The 19,027-nt window shown below is 43.1% G+C and overlaps 1 protein-coding gene across 11 annotated transcripts in view; it reads right to left on the bottom strand.

Moving 5' to 3' along the window:
* kmt2e (lysine (K)-specific methyltransferase 2E) overlaps nucleotides 1-19,027 on the bottom strand; it is a 164,665-nt gene that overhangs the window by 41,323 nt on the left and 104,315 nt on the right. For 9 of the 11 annotated variants that reach the window (XR_005462313.1, XM_038811585.1, XM_038811589.1 and 6 more), the window contains 7 exons: nucleotides 15,370-15,408; nucleotides 12,799-13,038; nucleotides 10,588-10,718; nucleotides 9,011-9,128; nucleotides 4,391-4,500; nucleotides 992-1,256; nucleotides 743-841 (listed from right to left, as the gene is read on the bottom strand). Coding sequence is in view for 10 of the 11 variants with exons in the window: in XM_038811585.1 (XP_038667513.1) it covers nucleotides 743-841; nucleotides 992-1,256; nucleotides 4,391-4,500; nucleotides 9,011-9,128; nucleotides 10,588-10,718; nucleotides 12,799-13,038; nucleotides 15,370-15,408 (1,002 nt within the window). In the remaining variant the exon portion in view is untranslated. Of the gene's footprint in view, nucleotides 1-742; nucleotides 842-991; nucleotides 1,257-4,390; nucleotides 4,501-9,010; nucleotides 9,129-10,587; nucleotides 10,719-12,798; nucleotides 13,039-15,369; nucleotides 15,409-16,048; nucleotides 17,699-19,027 lie in introns of those variants that run through there. The other 2 variants (XM_038811590.1, XM_038811586.1) reach the window with 2 other exon arrangements.

Below are 19,027 nucleotides of genomic sequence, written 5' to 3'. Positions count from 1 at the left end.
AGTAGCCCGGCGAAGGATTTTGCTACAGTGGAAGGACGCGAGGCCCCCAAGCGTGGAGACCTGGATCAATGACATGGCGGGCTTTATTAAGCTTGAGAAGGTTAAATTCGCCCTGAGAGGATCGGTGCAAGGGTTCTTTAAAAGGTGGCAACCTTTCCTCGACTTTCTGGCTCAACGATAGGGTACTGGGACAGTAGCAGCAGCAACCCGGGGGGGGGGGGGGGGGGGGGGGGCGTTGATTATGTTAGCTTATTTTATTTAAATTTGATTTATCTAATTTTAATTTATGGTTAAGTTCTCTTGTTTGGGGGGGGGGGTGGGGGAATGTGATACATGTGATGTTACGGTATGGGGGGAATTGTGGGTGTTATGGGGCTGTTAGTTGCATATTACTGCTTTTTGCTATACTTTTTGTTATATTTTCTGCAAAAAATTCCAATAAAAAAATTTAAAAAAAAAAAAAAAAAAAAAAAAAAAAAGTTTTCACAAGCAGTACAGCAAGGCAAATTGGATTACTACAATAACGCAAAACTACAGCAAAGGTCTAAAAACGGACTTTTAGGTGCTAAAATCTGACTATGACTCTCAGAACGATCTCATCACGAAAAATAAATAACTTACAAAACTACACAAATGGAGACCTAATGTCTAAAGCAGCAATGATTAGCATTCGTTTAAAGCTGTTATCACTGTGCTTGAAGTCTAGTGACAGCATGAAGCAGCTATTTGCCTGTCAACTTACCATCTTTCTTTTTCTCTCTGCAATCTGCTCCTCAGATTCCATCTCTACTTCATTGCTAACTGGAGGTTTTTCTTCTATTTCCTCAATTATATCTGGCTCCTGCAAATGGAAATGACTGCTTTACATGATCTGCACTACTCTCTCTACAGATGATGGAGCTATATTCTTGCTAGATCAGCCGCTACAGGGGTATACAACTGGCTATCAAGTAAAGGTTACTTCCTGTATCAAATGCTACTACGTTTTTACCTGGTTGTTAGAAAGGGACACCCTTAGAGGAGACAGTTTTCTCTGTTTACTATCCAATGCTTTAGTTTTGGTGGCCGCTCCTTCAGTATCAGAAGATACATTTTGATTTTGAGCATCCTTATCTTTCAAGCTGTCTTTTTCCTTCTTTCCTTTTTTCCTTCTGGTTTCATAACCAGTGCTGATGTTCTCAGTTGGCTCCAAGTTTTGTTTGAGAACAGGACAATCTGGATTCCCATTTAGGCATGCACAATCCACTTTGTATTTGCTGTGTGGAGGAACAAAAGATCGTAATCTCATCTGCCTTAAGAAAAAAACACTTTTAAGCTGTTCTTATTGAAATCAGAGGCTGGCATTAACAAACAAATATCAAATCTACTTGGCAACTTTCCACAGTGCAACCAATATGATGACTGGGAAAAGGTTAGAAGAGATCTCCCAACTTCTGATCGCACAACTATGTGGTTAACATTCTGGTCAATGCTGTTTGCAGATGTGCATTGAAGCTTTTCTCTCGGACTATGTTCAAAGATGTGCAGGCTAGGTGGATTGGCCATGATCAATGTGTGGGATAACAGGGAGAGTGGGAGCAGGTAAAATCTTGAAGGGTCGGTGCCGACTTGATGGGCCAAATGGCCTCCTTCTGCACTGCAGGTATACTATGGACCTCCCTTGTTTCAATATCCCTCCCTTGCCTTTCTTTCCTGGCTCTCTCTTATCAACTTTGCTTCTGTCTCCCTCTTTCACGTCTGTCACTCTCTTCCCTCTCTCTCTCCCACTTAACTCTATCCCCCTCTAGGATTGTGTGTGTTTCTGTCCTTATCTCGGCTCCTTTGCTTCTGTATCCATCTCTGTACCTTACTCTCACACATCCTTCTGACCCTAATGCTTTCTCGCTTTCTTCACCTGCATCTCCCGTGTCACGTTCATTGACATTTTTCTCTCTCAATCCCTTCACACTCATCACCCTTTATTTCTTACTCCCCAAAACTTGTTTCTCTCACTTTTAATGCGCTTTTTCCATCCTTTATTTTTTTTTAAAAGAACCTTCTCCTTTCATTTACATCTGCAATTTTCAAACAAAAAGGGGCGGCAAGCATTGGGATGCAAGCGGGTTAGACAGTTTTTAAAAATTTGTTCATGAGATATGGGTATCGCTGGCTAGGCCAACTTTTATTGCTGATATCTGAGGGCATTTAAGAGTCAACAATATTGCTGTGGGTCTGTAGTCCAGACCAGGTAAGGGCGACATATTTCCTTCCCTAAAGGACATTAGTGAACTAGTTGACAATGACAATGGTTTCATGGTCATCGTTAGACTTTTAATTTCAGAATTTAATTGAGTTCAAATTTCACCATCTGGTGGCGGGATTCAAACCCCGATCCCCAGAGAATTACCCTGGATTACTAGTCAGAGCTGATACCACTGTGTCACCGCCTCCCCCTAAGATCAGTATTCATGTGGGCAACTAAACTGTAAGTAGAATTAGTGGCTATTGGGGTTTAGTACCAGGAATGCTGGAGCAGTAGGTTTATGTGAAGAAGAAATAAAAAGATCCTCATTGATTTCAAGGGTTACACATATAAGGAAGGCATTTCACTCAATCTGTCCAACAAAAGGATATGTGCTCCACCATTCACATACATTCCCAATCTCTTTGCAATCTAAACCACATAATTCCATTGAAATATTATCTTTCCTGAAATCATTTTAAGAAAAAGCTGCTATGACAATGACTTGAGGTGCTGTCACATTTGCTGAATAGCAAATATTTCCAAATGCCCTTCTGAGAAGTTGCTGTGAGACAAATTAAAGATTGGTGTAATGAATTGGGAAACCCCAGGAGTATATTTCAACCTTTCCTCAAGAGTTCCCGTCTCTGACTACTTTTTCTCTCGAAGACCTACGTTTTTTTAAAAAACCATAAATCATGGCATATAATAAGTTGACCCGATGTTTAAAATAACCCAATTTTTCTGATCCCAAAGGTCATGTTCCTCAGTGGATAGGTTGACATCGACATCCCATCTAAATTAAAAACATACTGTCTGTATGGAGTTTGCACATTCTTCCCGTGTCTGTGTGGGTTTCCTCCGGGTACTCTGGTTTCCTCACACAGTCCAAAGATATGCAGGTTAGGTGGATTGGCCATGCCAAATTGCCCCTTAGGGTGGGGTTACAGGGCAGGGGATTGGGCCTAGGCAGGGTGGTCTTTCAAAGTGTTGGTGCAGACTCGATGGGCTGAATGGCTTCTTTCTGCATCGTAGAGAGTCTAGGACATTTATAAATAGCATGTATGCAGAACCACACTAGCGGTTCACTTTTGTACTTGACACACAAGTCAATCTCGTTTTTGGAGGTTTCAAACGTCGACTTATATGTAACAAGTATAGTAATCGTGCTGTCCCTTTATTCAAGTGCCTTGATCTACTCTCCAAATAGTAATTAGTGCGTATTTTGCTTTTGGCACTGCTATCAGTTGACATTTTAGCACCTCCAGCAAACACCCTCCCCTCCGCCCCGAGGTTATTCTAGCATTCAATTAGAGCATAGTTAACTTGTAGCTCAACTCCATTTATCTGCCTTTACTCCTTATCCCAAGATAGCCCTGACCTAATAAAAAAAATCTTTCAATCTCAGTCTTGAAAATCTTAATTACTCAGCACCACAGCCTTTTTTTTGGGGGGGGGGGGGGGAAGAGGATTCCATTTCCTCTACCCTTTGTATAAAACATAGGTTTTTGATCTGAATCCTAAATGGCCTAGCTCTAAATTTAAGTTTGCACCTACTTGTACCTTACTCTACCAAATTTTATCATTTTAAATTTTATCATTTTAAACAAATAAATCACCCTTCAAGGGAATATAGCCATGTGTATAAATTTTGCCCGTATAGGTTAGCTCTTTAAAGCCCATATATAATTCTGATGAATACTCTATACACTAGCCAAGCCAAACATATCCTTCTTGAGGTACATTGCCTAAAACTGAATGTAGTACTAGATTGGTTCTGACCAAGGCTCTGTGCAGCCAACCCCCTACATGTAATCCAATCCCCCTGGAGATGAAGATCAACATTCCATGGGCCATTTAAATTAGTAAATTGTACATCATCAAATTGCAACTAGTAATTGCTTAGCAGCATTGTCAAGTAGCATAGTCTTCCAACACGGAAGACAATTTTGGAAAGAAATGTTATAATTGTGAAACTATGTGCTCATGTTGATGCCACTGCAGGTCAAGTGTCTGGTTATAACTTTTCAAGCTGCTGCAGTGAAATCTTTGTTAGGGTTAGAAAACATTTTTAAATTGAACCTGATGAAAACTACTTTATTCTTCTACAAGTTAACAGCAAAGATTAGCTTTATGTATACAGTACCTAAATGTAGAGCATATACCTACCAGTTTCCATAATCAAAATCAAATCCAATGGTAATTTCAGCTCCCTTTGGAATGCTTCTGATCGAACAGATATGAAGGTGAATCATACCATCTTCAATAACATGCCGAACCTACAATTGCAAAAAATCAACACAAAAAAATAATTGGCCTGAATATTGAAATAAAAATAATGCTGAGGCGATCCGTGTTTAAAATATTGAAGTATAAATCAGACAAAACTTTCTTGCAATCATGTTCGAGCAAAAGGAAGTTCTGTGTCCAGATTTTAAAAATAAATTTAGACTACCCAATTATTTTTTCTCCAATTAAGGGCAATTTAGCGTGGCCAATCCACCTAACCTGCACATCTTTAGGTTGTGGGGGTGAAACCCATGCAGACATGGGGAGAATGTGCAAACTCCACATGGACAGTGACCCAGGGCCGGGATTCGGACCTGGGTCCTAAGCGTCGCAGTCTCAGTGCCAACTACTGCGCCACATGCTGCCCTCCTCTGTCCAAGTTTTGCTGTTCTTCCTGCAGCTGTACTCTACCAATATCTTGCCAGAGACCCGGCACTGAAATAGATGAAATAGTGCAAATTTGTGCTGCTTACATGATAGACACAGTAAACTCATCAGAAACATATATGGTTTTGTCATTCCAATGTAAGCAAAATGTTAATGGTGTTAAGTTCTAATTTAAAAGAAAACATTTTAAAATTTAGAATACCCAATTTCTTTTTTCCCCAATCAAGGGGCAATTTAGCGTAGCCAATTCACCTACCATACCCTGCACATCTTTGTGGGTTGTGAGGGTGAGAACCACGCAGACAGAGGAGAATGCGCAAACTCCACACGGACAGTCATCCAGGGCTGGGATCGAATTTGGGTACTTGTGCCGTGAGACAGCAGTGCTAACCACTGTGCCACCGTGCCACCCTTGTTAAACCTCAATAACCTCTTCTTTTTAAAAAAAATATATATTTATTCCCCATTTTCACATTTTCTTTAGAATTTACACCCCACCAACAAACAGTAAACGGTAACGAATACAATGTCAATCCCCTTATTAACAACAATGATTCCATCCTCCCACCACCCCAAACAACAGCCCACCAGACAATATAAATATCAAATAAAACAAACCCTCCCAAGGTGGAAAAAAATCAAAAAAAGAAAAAGGAATCAGGAATTGCCTATGGTCACCATTGACATATATAGTCCACCACTCCAACCCCCCCCCCACTAATATTCAACGCCATCCAATCCTTGAAAGAGTACCGTGAATGACACCCATGAATTGTAGACACCCCCTGTCCCAGATTCCTCCACTCCACTTCCTCTTGTAAACCCCTCCCCCCAACTTTGGTACCTTCCCCCAACTTTTCACCCTGGCTAGACTCTCCAAAACCTGTTCTACCAGGCTCCGATGGCCGCAGCCTCTCCCCCCACCTGACTCCCGTTCACTGGCCGGCTTAAACCGGCCAGTGTGGAGGCCCCCGCCTGGGTCTCCTTCCCCCTTGCCCGGTCACTGGAAAACCAAGAAATCGGGCGGTATCCACCCCACCCCCCCACCGGGTGGGAGAATCGCTGTGGCGCCGCGCAAGTCGCGCCATGCCGCCCCGACACCCGCACGCGATTCTCCCCCCCCCCCCCCCCCTCCCACCCCCGGCGAGCGGCGATTGTCCGGCCCGGATGGGCCGAGCACAAACAGCCGAGTCCCGCCGGCGCCATCCACACCTGGTCGCTGCCGGTGGGCACTCGTCGCGAAGGCTTGGGGGGACGGCCTGTGGGGAGGGGGGGGTCCTCCGATGGTGTCTGGCCTGCGATCGGGGCTCACCGATCGTCGGGCCGGCCTCTCCCTCCCCCCGGGCCTACTTCCTTCTGCGTCCGGCCCCAGAACCCCAGCGCCATGTTGGTGAGGGGCCGGAGCGCTCCGCGATGTTACCGCGCATGCGCCAGTTGGCGCCGGCCCAACTGCGCATGCGTGGGACCCAAGGCGCCATGTCTTTGATGCCATGCCAAGGCCCCGCCCTCGTAAATCGCGCAACGCTCCTGCTAGCCCCACGAAGGGGGAAAAATAGGGGTCTGGGAACGGGCGCCAACGCCGGAGTAAAACCGTTTTTTACACCGGTGTCGGCAGTTCGTCTCCCGTTGAGAGAATCCCGCCCATCCCCTGTAGCACACAACCCCAGCATACACACCCAAGCCCCAAAGAACCATCATTGCAAATGAAAGTCCAAACTCTTCCCTTGTCCAAATATATACAGCGTCGACTCATTTAGTACATACACCAACACGGTGAAAAAATAAAGTTACATGAGGCTACATCGGCACACGACCCGCTCTCAGCCCCATTTCTCAATTCTGCCACAGTCCTTCTACCTTCGCAAACTCCTCCGCCACCCCAAACTAAAAGTCCTTGGATTTGTAGGTCACCCTCAACTTAGCTGGATATACCATGCCGCACTGCACCGTGCTGATCTACAGTGCCTTCTTCACCCGGCTGAAGGCAGCCCACCTCCTCGCCAGCTCCACCATAAAGTCCTGGTATATGCGTGTACCAGCTCCAGCCCACTGCACCACCCGCTTCTGCTTTGCCCACACAGGACTTTCTGCTTCATGCTATACCTACGGAAACACACGGTTACTACTCTTGGCGGCTCACTCGCCTTTGGTATAGGCCTCCACGACCGATGAGCCCGATCCAGTTCACATCGAGAGGGATCGTCCCCCTCCCCCAATAGCTTCGCTAACATCGTGGCAAAATACTCCATCGGCCTCAGGCCTTCCACCCCTTCGGGCAGACCCACAATCCTCAGATTCTGCCGCGTGGATCTGTTTTCCAGGTCTTCCATTGTGGCTCGCAGACCCTTGTTGGTCTCTATCACCTTCCGCAACTCCATCTCCATTGAGGTGAATTGATCAATGTGCTGCGATAATGCCTCTTCCACTTCCTTCAGCATCTCACCTTGCTCACGCACCTCTGCCGCTGTGCCTAATCCGCCGCCCTCACCGGGGCAATCGTCACCTCCACCAGCACTTTCAATACCGCCCCCATCTGCTTTTTCATCGCTTCCATGTGCTTTGTGAACTGTTTTTCAAGTTCCACAGCCATCACTGTGGTCATTTCTTCTGCTGTGAGCAATGCGGCCTCCCCTGGTGCTCCAGCCTCTGCTTTCCTTACAGTTCCTGCACTGACTTTTCCACTCAACAGCGGACTTTCATGCACCCCCTTTTTCACGGCTTTTTCCCCCCAAACTTGGACATTTCTCCTCCCTGTGCCTTCTTACAGCTTTTTCAGCCTCCATTGCCCTCGGGACCGGGTGTTAAAACTCCAAAATTTCTATTCCTGAGCAGGAGCCCTCCAACGTGCGGCTGCCTCCCGCCCGCCATCGCCGGAAGTCCCCGCCGTCACCGGAAGTCATCATGAATCTCTTCTGCACTGAAATCAACTTTTGTAAGAATTGAGTCTGATTTCTTCAGAATAATTATTGTTAGAGATTTAATTAGGCAAAAATACAGACGTTTTTTTAAAAAATTACTTAAATTTATTCCTTTTATCTTAATTCAATATTATAGTTATGTTGCTTTCTGAACATAGTTTTCTAACTAACTTTTAGGTTCAGACTCTGCACTCCTCATTAACAATACTTCAATTTAATTAGCTAAGAAGATACAGGGTGAGATCTGCCGGTTGCATTGTGCCCGAAAAGCAGCACGGCTGATAATTGCCAGGAGATTCCTCTCCCGAGACCTAACCGGGTTGCCAATTTCGCAAGACGTTGCGATGTGAATCCTGCCCATTGTGGGTGGGATCACTTTCTGACAAATCTGCATATTAGAGCGTGACACTTAGTCGCACTCTAATATGCATTCCTGAAATCTAACCAAGGCGTGGGATCTAACCCCCTTGTCGTCCGGACCTCGGGCGAGTGCTGTTCAGTGCTGGTCTCACAAACGGAATGGCACTCCTGGGGATCTCCCAGGGGATTGGAGGCTCCCAGGTGCTTGGCCTCTGGTCCGGATGACAGCCTGGTGCCACCTGGGCACCCTGGCACTATTAGTACCACTGGGTGACAGCTTGGCACTGCCAAGGTGCCAAGCTGGCATTTTTCACATCTTGGGAATCGGGGGCAACTTTAGCGCAATGGGGGTGGAGGTGGGGGCAACTTGCAGGCAAGCTGGGGCTCGGGGACGCGGGACCGGGATGCAATCTCTCCCTGCATTGAGGGGTTCCGGTAGGCAGAGCTCCTCAGTGCAGAAAAAAAAGGCTAAATGTGGCCTCGGCTGCACGTCCCTGCTGAGATCCCCGATCTACCCAAATGGCCATTCGATAGCGTGGTGTTTCTCAGCGCTCTGAGCACCAGGAGACACCCGATTAATCATGCACTCTATGGGACTCTGTTGTCATTCGGGTAGACCGCGGCCACAGAGTTGCTAACCCTGTTCCAACAGGTCACTGAACCCTTATAGGTGCTGTGCTGAAGTCGCTCGCAAATCACAGCACATTCCACTGTAAAATCACCCAAAACTTGTGCACAACTGGAAGTGTAATGAATGACGGGTGTCTTATGTTCACAGCTGACTCCAAAATACAACCATAGTTAATGACAAATGTTTCATCAAGAAACAACTCACCTCCGAATTTGGTATGCAAGATCGTCTGATGAATCGTGCTTCACTTCCAAATGTTCTTGCATCAACACACATTTCCAATCCCCGAAAGTTTGAATAAAATAATACAAAGGGATAAGGTCTAGGAGGGAAGATAGTAAATATTAAGTCACATAATGCTGAGAATTTTACTAGAGACTTGTTACTTTCAATAGTTTAGCAAGTTCTCTCATTAACTCTTCCCATAAGTGGCTACAAAACACTATTTTCTCAATTATTTTGCTATTTTGCTGTGTAATAGCTTTTTTGGACATCCCTCAATTTCTTTGTTACACAATAGGCAATCACACTTTTAGCTGCCTGGGCCCCAAGTTCTGGAATTTCCTCCCTAAATCTTTCCATGTGTCTCCTCTATAAAATAAACTTCAGGTCATCAGTCCTAATATTTTCTTCTTTGGCTCAGTTTTTGTCTTATTATGCTTCTGCAAAGCATTTTTAAACATTTACTACATTAAAAGTGCTACATAAATTTTTTTTTTTTTTTTTTAAATTTAGATTACCCAATTATTTTTTCTATTATGGGGCAATTTAGTATGGCCAATCCACCTACTCTGCACATTTTTGGGTTGTGGGGGCGAAACCCACGCAGACACGGGGAGAATGTGCAAACTCCACACGGACAGTGACCCAGAGCCGGGATCGAACCTGGGACCTCAGCGCCGTGAGGCGGTTGTGCTAACCACTAGGCCACCGTGCTGCCCCAAAAGTGCTACATAAATGTTGTTGATTCAAGATACTAAACTTCTGCACTTGGCCATTTAGCAGAGTCTTGCAAATTGTCAAATTAATGCCGATGCTTGAAATAGTTTTCTTCACTCTCATGGAAATACTTCCACCTCAATAAATAAAGTCATTTTTGAGTACATTACTTGAGCCACACTTGAATCTAATGGCATCTACCCGTGGTTACATTTGCCTTAGCAGGTTTAAATTTATGATGTGGCATATTGCAGGAAATGTGCACTGGCAAGGGAAATGGGAGTGGATTGAACAGGACAAGCAACCAAGTATCTCCTTTACTTATCAGTTTGAATGAGGTCTCCTCCTTTTCTCATTTATATAATGCGTCTTAGAGCCATTATTCATAGATTTTTTCCCTCTAGAACTCCCAGAATGAACATTTTCACATGCAAATGTTTTCAATATTTGTCCGACTATTCATCAAAGTTCTACAGAATGATGCTGTGCCTATATAATATATAATGTCACGGCCTAGAACATGGAACAATATTCTGACCTCTGCTAGAGTAATTTTGGGAACCAAGGTGTACTTAGCAGATTTTTGCTTCCGGAGATTAAACGGATGAAGCAGAGAATATTATAACGTTGATTGCATGGATAAAGAGAAAGGTGCAGGCTTGCTCAATAGGCTAATTGGTTGTCGTTCCTTTCATGCATTCTTATGTTTTTGAATGGGAAGAACTCAAACACATTACTCCACAAATGAACTTCAGCAACAGGGCTTGAGGAGAGTTCAAACTAAGGGCAGATATTACTTTATGGTTCTAAAAATAACAGTGAACTCAATTTCTTAAACTTGCCTTTTGAAAAAATGTCCATTTGCTTCAAACTGTTCCCGTAGCATGAACTTTCCTCGATATTCAATAATAAAAGTATCAGGAAGCAAATCTTTGGCAGCTTTCAATATTCTTTTATTTTTCTGCACTTGACTCTAAAAGGAAATAAAAAGTAAACTTTATAATTTATTATTGCTTATGCCGACAATTATAGAAACACAGGATCTACAGCATGGAAACAGGCAATTTTCTATGTTGGTGTTTATGAGCAGTCTCCAGTTTAATTACTTCTTCCCTAATATTCGCTTCAACCGTTCCCCATGGCAGAGAGTTTAACATTCTCACTACTCTCTACATAAAGAAGGGTAAAAATATGAAATTGACAGGCAGCTATCCACTGCAATTTTAAAGGAGTTGTTTAAAATTGTTTAAAAGTACAATAGATAAAACACTTCAGGTGGCAGAAAAATCAATGAGAAATACTTCACAGAGAACCATTGGGGGGCAATTCAAGAGGCAGGTGAACATGGCAAATAAATATCAAAATATGTCACTGAAGTGTAGAAAAGATGCAGTATTCTCCAATATAAACTTTTTAAAACTCCTTTATTTAGTCTTTCTGTTTTATCTTTGGAGTGCGACGTTGTGCTGCATGCCAATTTTAGAAATTGTTTCTCAAGGTGGCCGAACACATGAAATTGAGGATGTAATAAATTTAGTTGCAGCTAGCACAGCTTTCAAAAGGAATGATTGCGTCTGACAATCCTCATACAAATTCCTTGAGAAGTTAACAGAAAATAATGGGGTTGGATTTTACAACTGATGTAGAATTTTATAGGAGTGGAGAAGGCGTTGAGTGGCCTTCCGGCCTGCTCTTTGGACCTATTGAGCCCCTTTACGTGGTCAATTAATGGCCACTTAAGGCATTGTCCTGCCCTGCTAGTATTGTACTCATGGCGACCGGAGATGCCATACAGGAATCAGGGCAGGTTTAACTGCGCACGCTCACGAAATGTGCCCTGGGCCCATTGGTGGCATCCTCCACCTTCATCCCACCCCTCCTTAACGCTCTGCCATGGCCTCTTGAATCTGTCCCCAACCCCTCCATTCACCCTCCTTCACAGAGTGGGGTGGTTGGAACTGCAACGCCCCATAAAATTCATCCCAGAAGATGAGGGAAATGTTGTGGGGGTGGTGTGCAGGTACCTTAGCAAATCTTGACAAGGTACTGCTTGGGAGATCACTAGGGAGGATTAAGAAATGAAGACTAGCAGACCGGGACAAAACATAGTTGAAAAAAAAATCAGTGTCAAAATTAAAGGCAGTCTTTCAGAGTGCTTGATAGTAAGTTATGTCTCACGGTGTTCAATTCTGGGGACACTTTAATTCACAATACCTGTCAATGGTTTAGATATATATATCTGTAAGAGAAGAACTGGTGACATTTGCACATCTTACCAAAATAGGAAACAGTTAATTCTTAAGAAAAATCAAATCACTTCTTTGAGTGTAGGCTGAGAGGAGCATCTACTTCTCCTGGTTCAACATTCAATTAAATATATTTTCACAACTTAACTTGTTGGTTCGTGGGCTGCCTGTAGACCCAGTTTTCCTAGGTTCAGCCAGCCCCACTCTTGCAGTGGAGGCCTCAAACCGGTGTTAGGCCCTATACATAAAGTAAAATGGGGCCTAACGTTTGTTCCAGGTGTAGGAGCTGCACACTGACTTTTTGGCCTTTATCAATATGACAAATGATGAATTTCTAACTCGGTTAATCATAATGGATGCCATTTAGTGCCCAGGTTTTTTTTGTATGGCCAGATTGTGAGGTAAGAGTATAACTGTTTCACGTTTGTGGCAAGTTCTGATGGATAAACACGCAGATTGATTTTGATCAAATTGTAGAATAAGAGGCTGGATCTCGAGGGTTACATAATGGCTCAGTTATGGAAGCGAATATGTAATTTGAGCTATGCTGGTTGACTTGGAGAACCAAGGTGAGTGGGAGAGGTTGTTAACGGAGGAAATAGAAGGCTACCTGGGGGACAGTGTGTCACAACATTTTAGGTGAGGATTGAAAGGAACAGAGAAGAATGGAAAATATGGAGAGAATGAAAAAAATTATGAAGGGTAAATGAAAGTGGTAGGAAGTGCTGCTTGGAATGAAAAAAATAATTTCTGGATGATGTGTTCTTAAAATAAAACTACTTGTATAATGTGAAGGCAATTCCTTACCTCTACTGGAGGTTTAAAGGCTGTAAGGTTGGTGTTTAGGTCTGATCTACTGACCACTTCCATTTTCTCACATCCATCCGTTATCTCTAATGCTAGCCGGTGTGCCTCGAGAATATTTTGGATATCCTCACTATATTGATTCCCATCTGCTTCCTCATAGCGATCCATCCATGTTTTGATTTTGTTCTCCCACATAAAACTTGCGTTATCAACAACATCGGCTTCTGACACTGAACTTTGCTGAGGACAAGAAAGCATCAGCACAATCAATGCATATTAATTGCTTTAAATTATAGGGCTTTATTGCACATTCTCCTCGTGTCCGCGTGAGTCTCACCTCCACAACCCAAAAAGATGTGCAGGCTAGGTGAATTGGCCATGCTAAATCACCCCTTAATTGGAAAGAAAAGAATTTGGTACTCTAAATTAATAATTTAACAATATTATACGGTTTTAATTCTGCTTTCTCTCCCTACTCTTCCCACCTCATGTGCACAAATATATATATTCAGGAGTAACTAATAAAATAATGGTTCAATTATATCAATTCACAATAAGAACATTTTAAACTTGAGAATTGCATGCATTAAAATTTTGCAAGAATTCACCATTTTAACAATGTCCTCTCAAGTAAGTTTCAAGGAGTAGTATAGTAGTCATACAGCTTGAACTAAATAGGCACGATCATTGTGAATGAAACAGATGGATTTCCAAACAGATGTAATCAAAAATATACGTCAATCAAAAATACATATATGAGCATTACAGAACAAATAATCCGGAACTTCCAAACAGAAACGAGTCATGGAATCATAGATTGGCACTGATGAGAACTTACTTAAGTAGCTCTGTACTGTCTGCACCATTGAGGAGTTATCGGGCAGCAATGAACTAAATAGGAACAAGTCCCAAGCCGCGTGAGTGCTATAAATCAGCACTCGTGTTAGATACGGGGCCTTAGTGAGGAACATGTGGCCGAGTTCGCACATGGCCCCGTTTTGTGCACCAAGGAGCTCTGTTCGTTGGAATTCCTCAGTGTAGTGAGAGATTGGGATGCCACTTAAAAACGGTGTCCCGAACTCTGGAACCCCCAAAGCGATCCCCACCTCTCCTCCCCCAAACTTACAATGGGAGGCAGTGCCAAACTGATATCCTGGCAGTTCCCCTGCCAGCGCCACCTGGGCACCTTGGCATTGCCAGGATGCCACCCTTCCCAGAGGGCATGCAGCTGGGGGCTCCGATCCCCGGGAGACCCCCACGAGTGCCATTCTATCTGGTCCTCATTTGTAGAGACCAGTACTGAACGGCGCTCGCCCGGAGGTGACGGGGATAGATCCCAACGCCTCGGGTACCTCGAGAATCTGCACTTAAAAGTGAGACTCGCTGTCTCACTTAAATATGCAGATTTGCCTAATGGGCAGGATTCACAGCGTATCGTCTGCTGAAATCGTATTAGATCTCGAGAGGCGTTGCGAGCCGGGTAGATCCCCGGAGCCAGTTTTCCAGGTTTTGATCGGCCACGCTGTGAGCTGCTTTTTGAGTGCAGTGTGGCCATTTGATCATGCCCACCATCGTCTTTGTCACTTGGGCCAGTTCAAAATTCTGAATGTCACTCCACTTTTAACGTAATAGTGGGATCTGGTTAGTTCTATCGTATGACTAGGCCAAACTAGCAAGGCCAGTGTTTGTTCCCCATCCCTAATTGCCCTCGAACAGAATGGCTTGCTAGGCCATTTCAGAGGGTGCTAAAAAGTCAACCACATCACTGTGGATCTGGAGTCAGATGTAGGCCAGACCAAGTAAGGGTGGCAGATTTCCCTCCCTAAAGGCCATTAGTGAACCAGATGGGTTTTTACAACAATTCATGATAATCATGGTCACCATTATTGAGGCTAGCTTTACATTTCAGATTTATTAACTGAATTCAAGTTCCACCAGATTTGAACCCATGCCCCAGAGCATCTGGATTACTAGTCCAGTGACAGTACTACTATGCCACCATGTCCCCAATATTTTACCCTTTTAACCTCTTTTTATGAACAATGCTGTAAGTAACAATGTTACTTGAAAAGATAGTCCAGTTAGAGCTATTGATTTTGCCAAACCCAAAATCAGACAGCAACAGAAATAATGGTTTAATTCCTGATATATGCTTCGTTGGTAAAAATCAATTGAAAAGCCGAGCTAGTAATGCCTCCACATCACAAAACACAAAAAAGGGAAAAGCTTTTGACTTCAAAGAAACAAAAGCTGCTCATTTCCAGAGAAACCACTCAAGTATCTGATAGTCTAGTCCAAAAGTGGACTGTGACAACTCTAATTCAATTGCCTAACCACAGCACCCAACAACCCAAGGGAATGTGAACAGAATTGGAAACATATTTAATAATGGAACACATTTCAACAATTATTATTTCAATTATTATTGGAAACACCAAAAATTATAACTCCCAACCCAAAGCATATATGAAATAGACCATTTATGTTTACTTGTGAGTACATATGGAGGTGCACATTCTTTTCATAATATTCAATACACAAGATCACTGTATTAGTGCAAATTCTTCTTACCTTTACTCTTGAAGATTTTCGAGATCCTTCCCGGAAAGGCTGAAAGATATAAAATATATCTATTTACTTAACTGAAGTAATGCATCAGAATATGTAAACTGCTTGGATTGGAAATCCTTGATGTTTAGTTTTGCAAATTTCCACTAAATCTTCTCTAAGCTTCAAAATGTGCAACCTTAATTCTAGCACCTTAATTCCATTACAATTGCCGTTAGGTAGTACAGAACCTGCACATTGCCGAGAAAAGGCACTTTGTTGAAGCTTTCCATCTTGCAGTCATCAGAACAATCACAAGAATGCCAATGTCATGGGAAACAACAACTTTATGCTGCATGAGAAGAGACTGCTGACTGGTTGGCAAGTGGAGAATTGGTTGGAGAATGCACCAGTTAATGGTGATTGACAGTTAACTGCCAAGCATTGTTTGAACATTTGAATCAGGCAGTGTGACCCATTGGTCAAGGCATTGCCCTGAGGAATGAACAAGCAAATGTTTATTACTTGTGTGTGCACATTTGTATGTTGTGGAAGCTATATATATTAACGTACAGAATCCTGCTTTTTGCAGGCAGAAAGAACATGCACACACATTGCACCCGTTTCAGCAAAATAAGTGGTAACCATTCGCTCGTACATTCCTCAGGGCAATGTGTGCCAGTTAACCGTCAGTCACCATTACCTGGTGCATTCTCCATGGTAACGCCTCTATCAGAGTCCACATGCCAACCAATCAGCACTCTCTTCTGATACAGTATAAAGTTGTTGATTCCCCTGACATTGGCATTCTTGCGATTGTCCTGATGAGTGCAAGGTGAAAAGCTTTGACAAAATGTCTCTTCAGCAATACTGTCAAAATTGGCAAATTTTTAAAAGCCATACTGTGAACACCATTGGTACATGGTTGCCCATTGATGTTTTTATTTGCTATTTTGCATGTTGTTTTGTCTGGGTTCTCATTCATTCCATTTATATCACATACAATCATCGGTGGCCAGATGTGGAAACACCACTGGGCCATGTAAAAGTTTGACCATTCGTCTGCTATTTTTGTATTGACAGTGCTTTTGAGACCTCAATTTCCAAGTTAATCCACAGATTGTCACAGCTTCAATGGATTTTAGCAAAATTCTAAGCAATCTCAAGATCATGAAAGCAAACAGCTTTGTAAAAGCAAAATATTCTTGATTTGTCTGTCTTTTTAATCTAGTTTCCATATTCCAATTTTATCACCGTCTTACCAATTATACATTTTTGAAGTTAAACATTACATTTTTACTTTATATTTACCCTTCCCTCTTTCTTGTCCTTCATTCCTTAAGAGTACCTACAGTGAAAAGTATAATTTCTAACTAGATAGAAATAATAATTTATTTATTCAATTACATTTTCTGCTTTTAAATACGCTTTGTGTGAATTCTGTTACAATCCCAGTTGATGTTCTAACTGGAAGGGTAAGCACTTCAAGCTTGGGGGTAGGGGTGGTGGGGGGAGAGAAAAATGATATCACGTTTGGGGGTGGAAAGTTAAGGGACTGGAGCAGGTAAAAGACTTATTTTTGGACGGTCGGTTTGCTGATAGGGAGCAGCTGAGGGAGAAGGTAGGCCTTGGTGAGGTGGATATGTTCAGATACTTTCAGGTGCTTGTTTGGATGTGGCAAGCATTCCCAACATTCCCGGTGGCGCCGGGAGAGAATTGCTGGAGAATTGTTTCATGCGTGGGGTCAGAGGAGGGCAACATGCCCGGGATAGATGGGCGGATCATGTAGGAAGAGCAGGCATCGGTGGAAAAGCTGAAGGCTAGGTGGGAGGTGGTGCTGGGTCCCATTTTGGAACAAAAGGTGTGGGGTGAGGATTTCCGTGGGTGAATGCTATATCTTTCTGTGCAAGGTTAAGTTTGATACAACTTAAGGTGGTGTTCAGAGTGCATCTCACCAAGGCCAGAATGAATCACTTTTTTGAGGGGGTTGAAGACAGATATGAGCAGTGCTTGAGAGGGCCTGTGAACCATAAGCACATGTTCTGGTCTTGCCCAAAGTTGCTGAGTTTTTGGGGGCCTTTTAAAAAAAAACACCATACTGGCAATTTTAAATGTGGATTTGGAGCACTGCTCATTAGTAACGACATTTTGGATGTTAGACCAGCTGAATGGAGGTGATGGCGGATGTGTTGGCTTTGGTTTCATTGCTGGCTCGGCAACATATCCTGCTGAGTTGGAGGCAAGCGACACTACCTATTGCCGCAGCATGGCTGGGTGATTTAATGGAGTTCTTGCATCTCAAGAAGGTTATGTTCACGGTGAGGGGAGCGATTGATGTATTCAATCAGAAATGGCGTCTATTTATATCGCATTTTCAGGATCTGGTAACAGTTCTTAGTTGGGGGGGTGGTTCTATTGGGGAGGGGTATTGTAAGGGTTGGGGGGGGGGGTTCTGTTTATGGTCAGTTGGGGTTTCTTGACGGTGTTGATACATGGTTTGTTGTTTTGATTTATATTTCGTATGTTTTGTATAAAATGTTAAAAACCTAATAAAAATATTTTCAAAAAATAAATCACTGGATGGAAGAATCCAGAATGGAACCCTGGCTCAAAAGGCCATGACTTTTTCTTCTTTTAAAAAATGTGGAGGAACAGAGTCTCAGGTCCGCTAATTAGTTTTAACAACAAAGAAAAACATTTCTTAAACATAAAAAGTTGGGATTACTGTACAATACTCCTTTACTCCCCTCTTAGCTGAACAAAGACACTCTAATTTTAAGATTAACACGATTACAAAGTGCATCTTCATGGTCCCATTAATGCAAAGTTCTTTTTCAGCACATTGATTGGCTGTGGTCAAATACACATACAAGCTAGTGTCTGTGGTTTTCTCCTCAGAATCCCCCCAGATGTTTGTCATATGAGAATTTTGTAAACTCTACTCCCAAAATACATTTTAAAATCTTCTCTCATAAGGGCCAATTTAGTGTGGCCAACCAACTAATCAGTCTGCACATCTTTGGGTTTTGGGTATGCAACCCACGCAGACATGAGGAGAACGTGCAAACTCCACACAGACAATGACCTGGGCCGGGATCAAACCCGGGTCATCAGCGTCGTAGGTGGCAGTGCTAACTGCTGTGCTACCGTGCCTCTCATCTCTCATATTAATAATGCTTTCCCTTAGCGGTTTGCATTCCGGTCCAGGTTTTCCAAATGACACTTTAAAACAAAGCTTCTGCTGCACTTATAACAGCGAATCCTGTCCTGAATGTTACACCAACCCCTTTTAGAATTTCCTCATCTTGACGGCTGTACAAACTATTCGCAATTGCTTAAACTCTCAATTCCCAGACTGTATTAAAACATCAAATGTTTCATCTACCCCTGAACTCAGCTGTCCCACTTCAAATCTAGTTACTGCAATTGTCTCTTGAATTCTTGTTAAATACCTTGGTCTCTGTTCTCTCAACTCGTTATCTTCAAAATTCTTTCTGTCCCAATTCCCTTGCTATCTGGATTGTGTCTTGTTCCTTGGAAGCTTACATCTTTGATACTCCCTTGACCTGTCCAGTTTCTCTGAGCAGAATTGAGAGCTGTTCACTCCCCAGTGTTCTTTCTCCAACTGTTCTGCCTTCCAGTTAAAAATACTAAAGGGGTGCCCTTACCACTGGAAAATGGC

This window comes from Scyliorhinus canicula, chromosome 11, assembly GCF_902713615.1.
Source record: "Scyliorhinus canicula chromosome 11, sScyCan1.1, whole genome shotgun sequence".
NCBI classification, from domain to species: domain Eukaryota; kingdom Metazoa; phylum Chordata; class Chondrichthyes; order Carcharhiniformes; family Scyliorhinidae; genus Scyliorhinus; species Scyliorhinus canicula.
The sequence above is the reverse complement of the archived record's forward strand: the minus strand, read 5'-3'. Positions and strand labels throughout refer to the sequence as shown.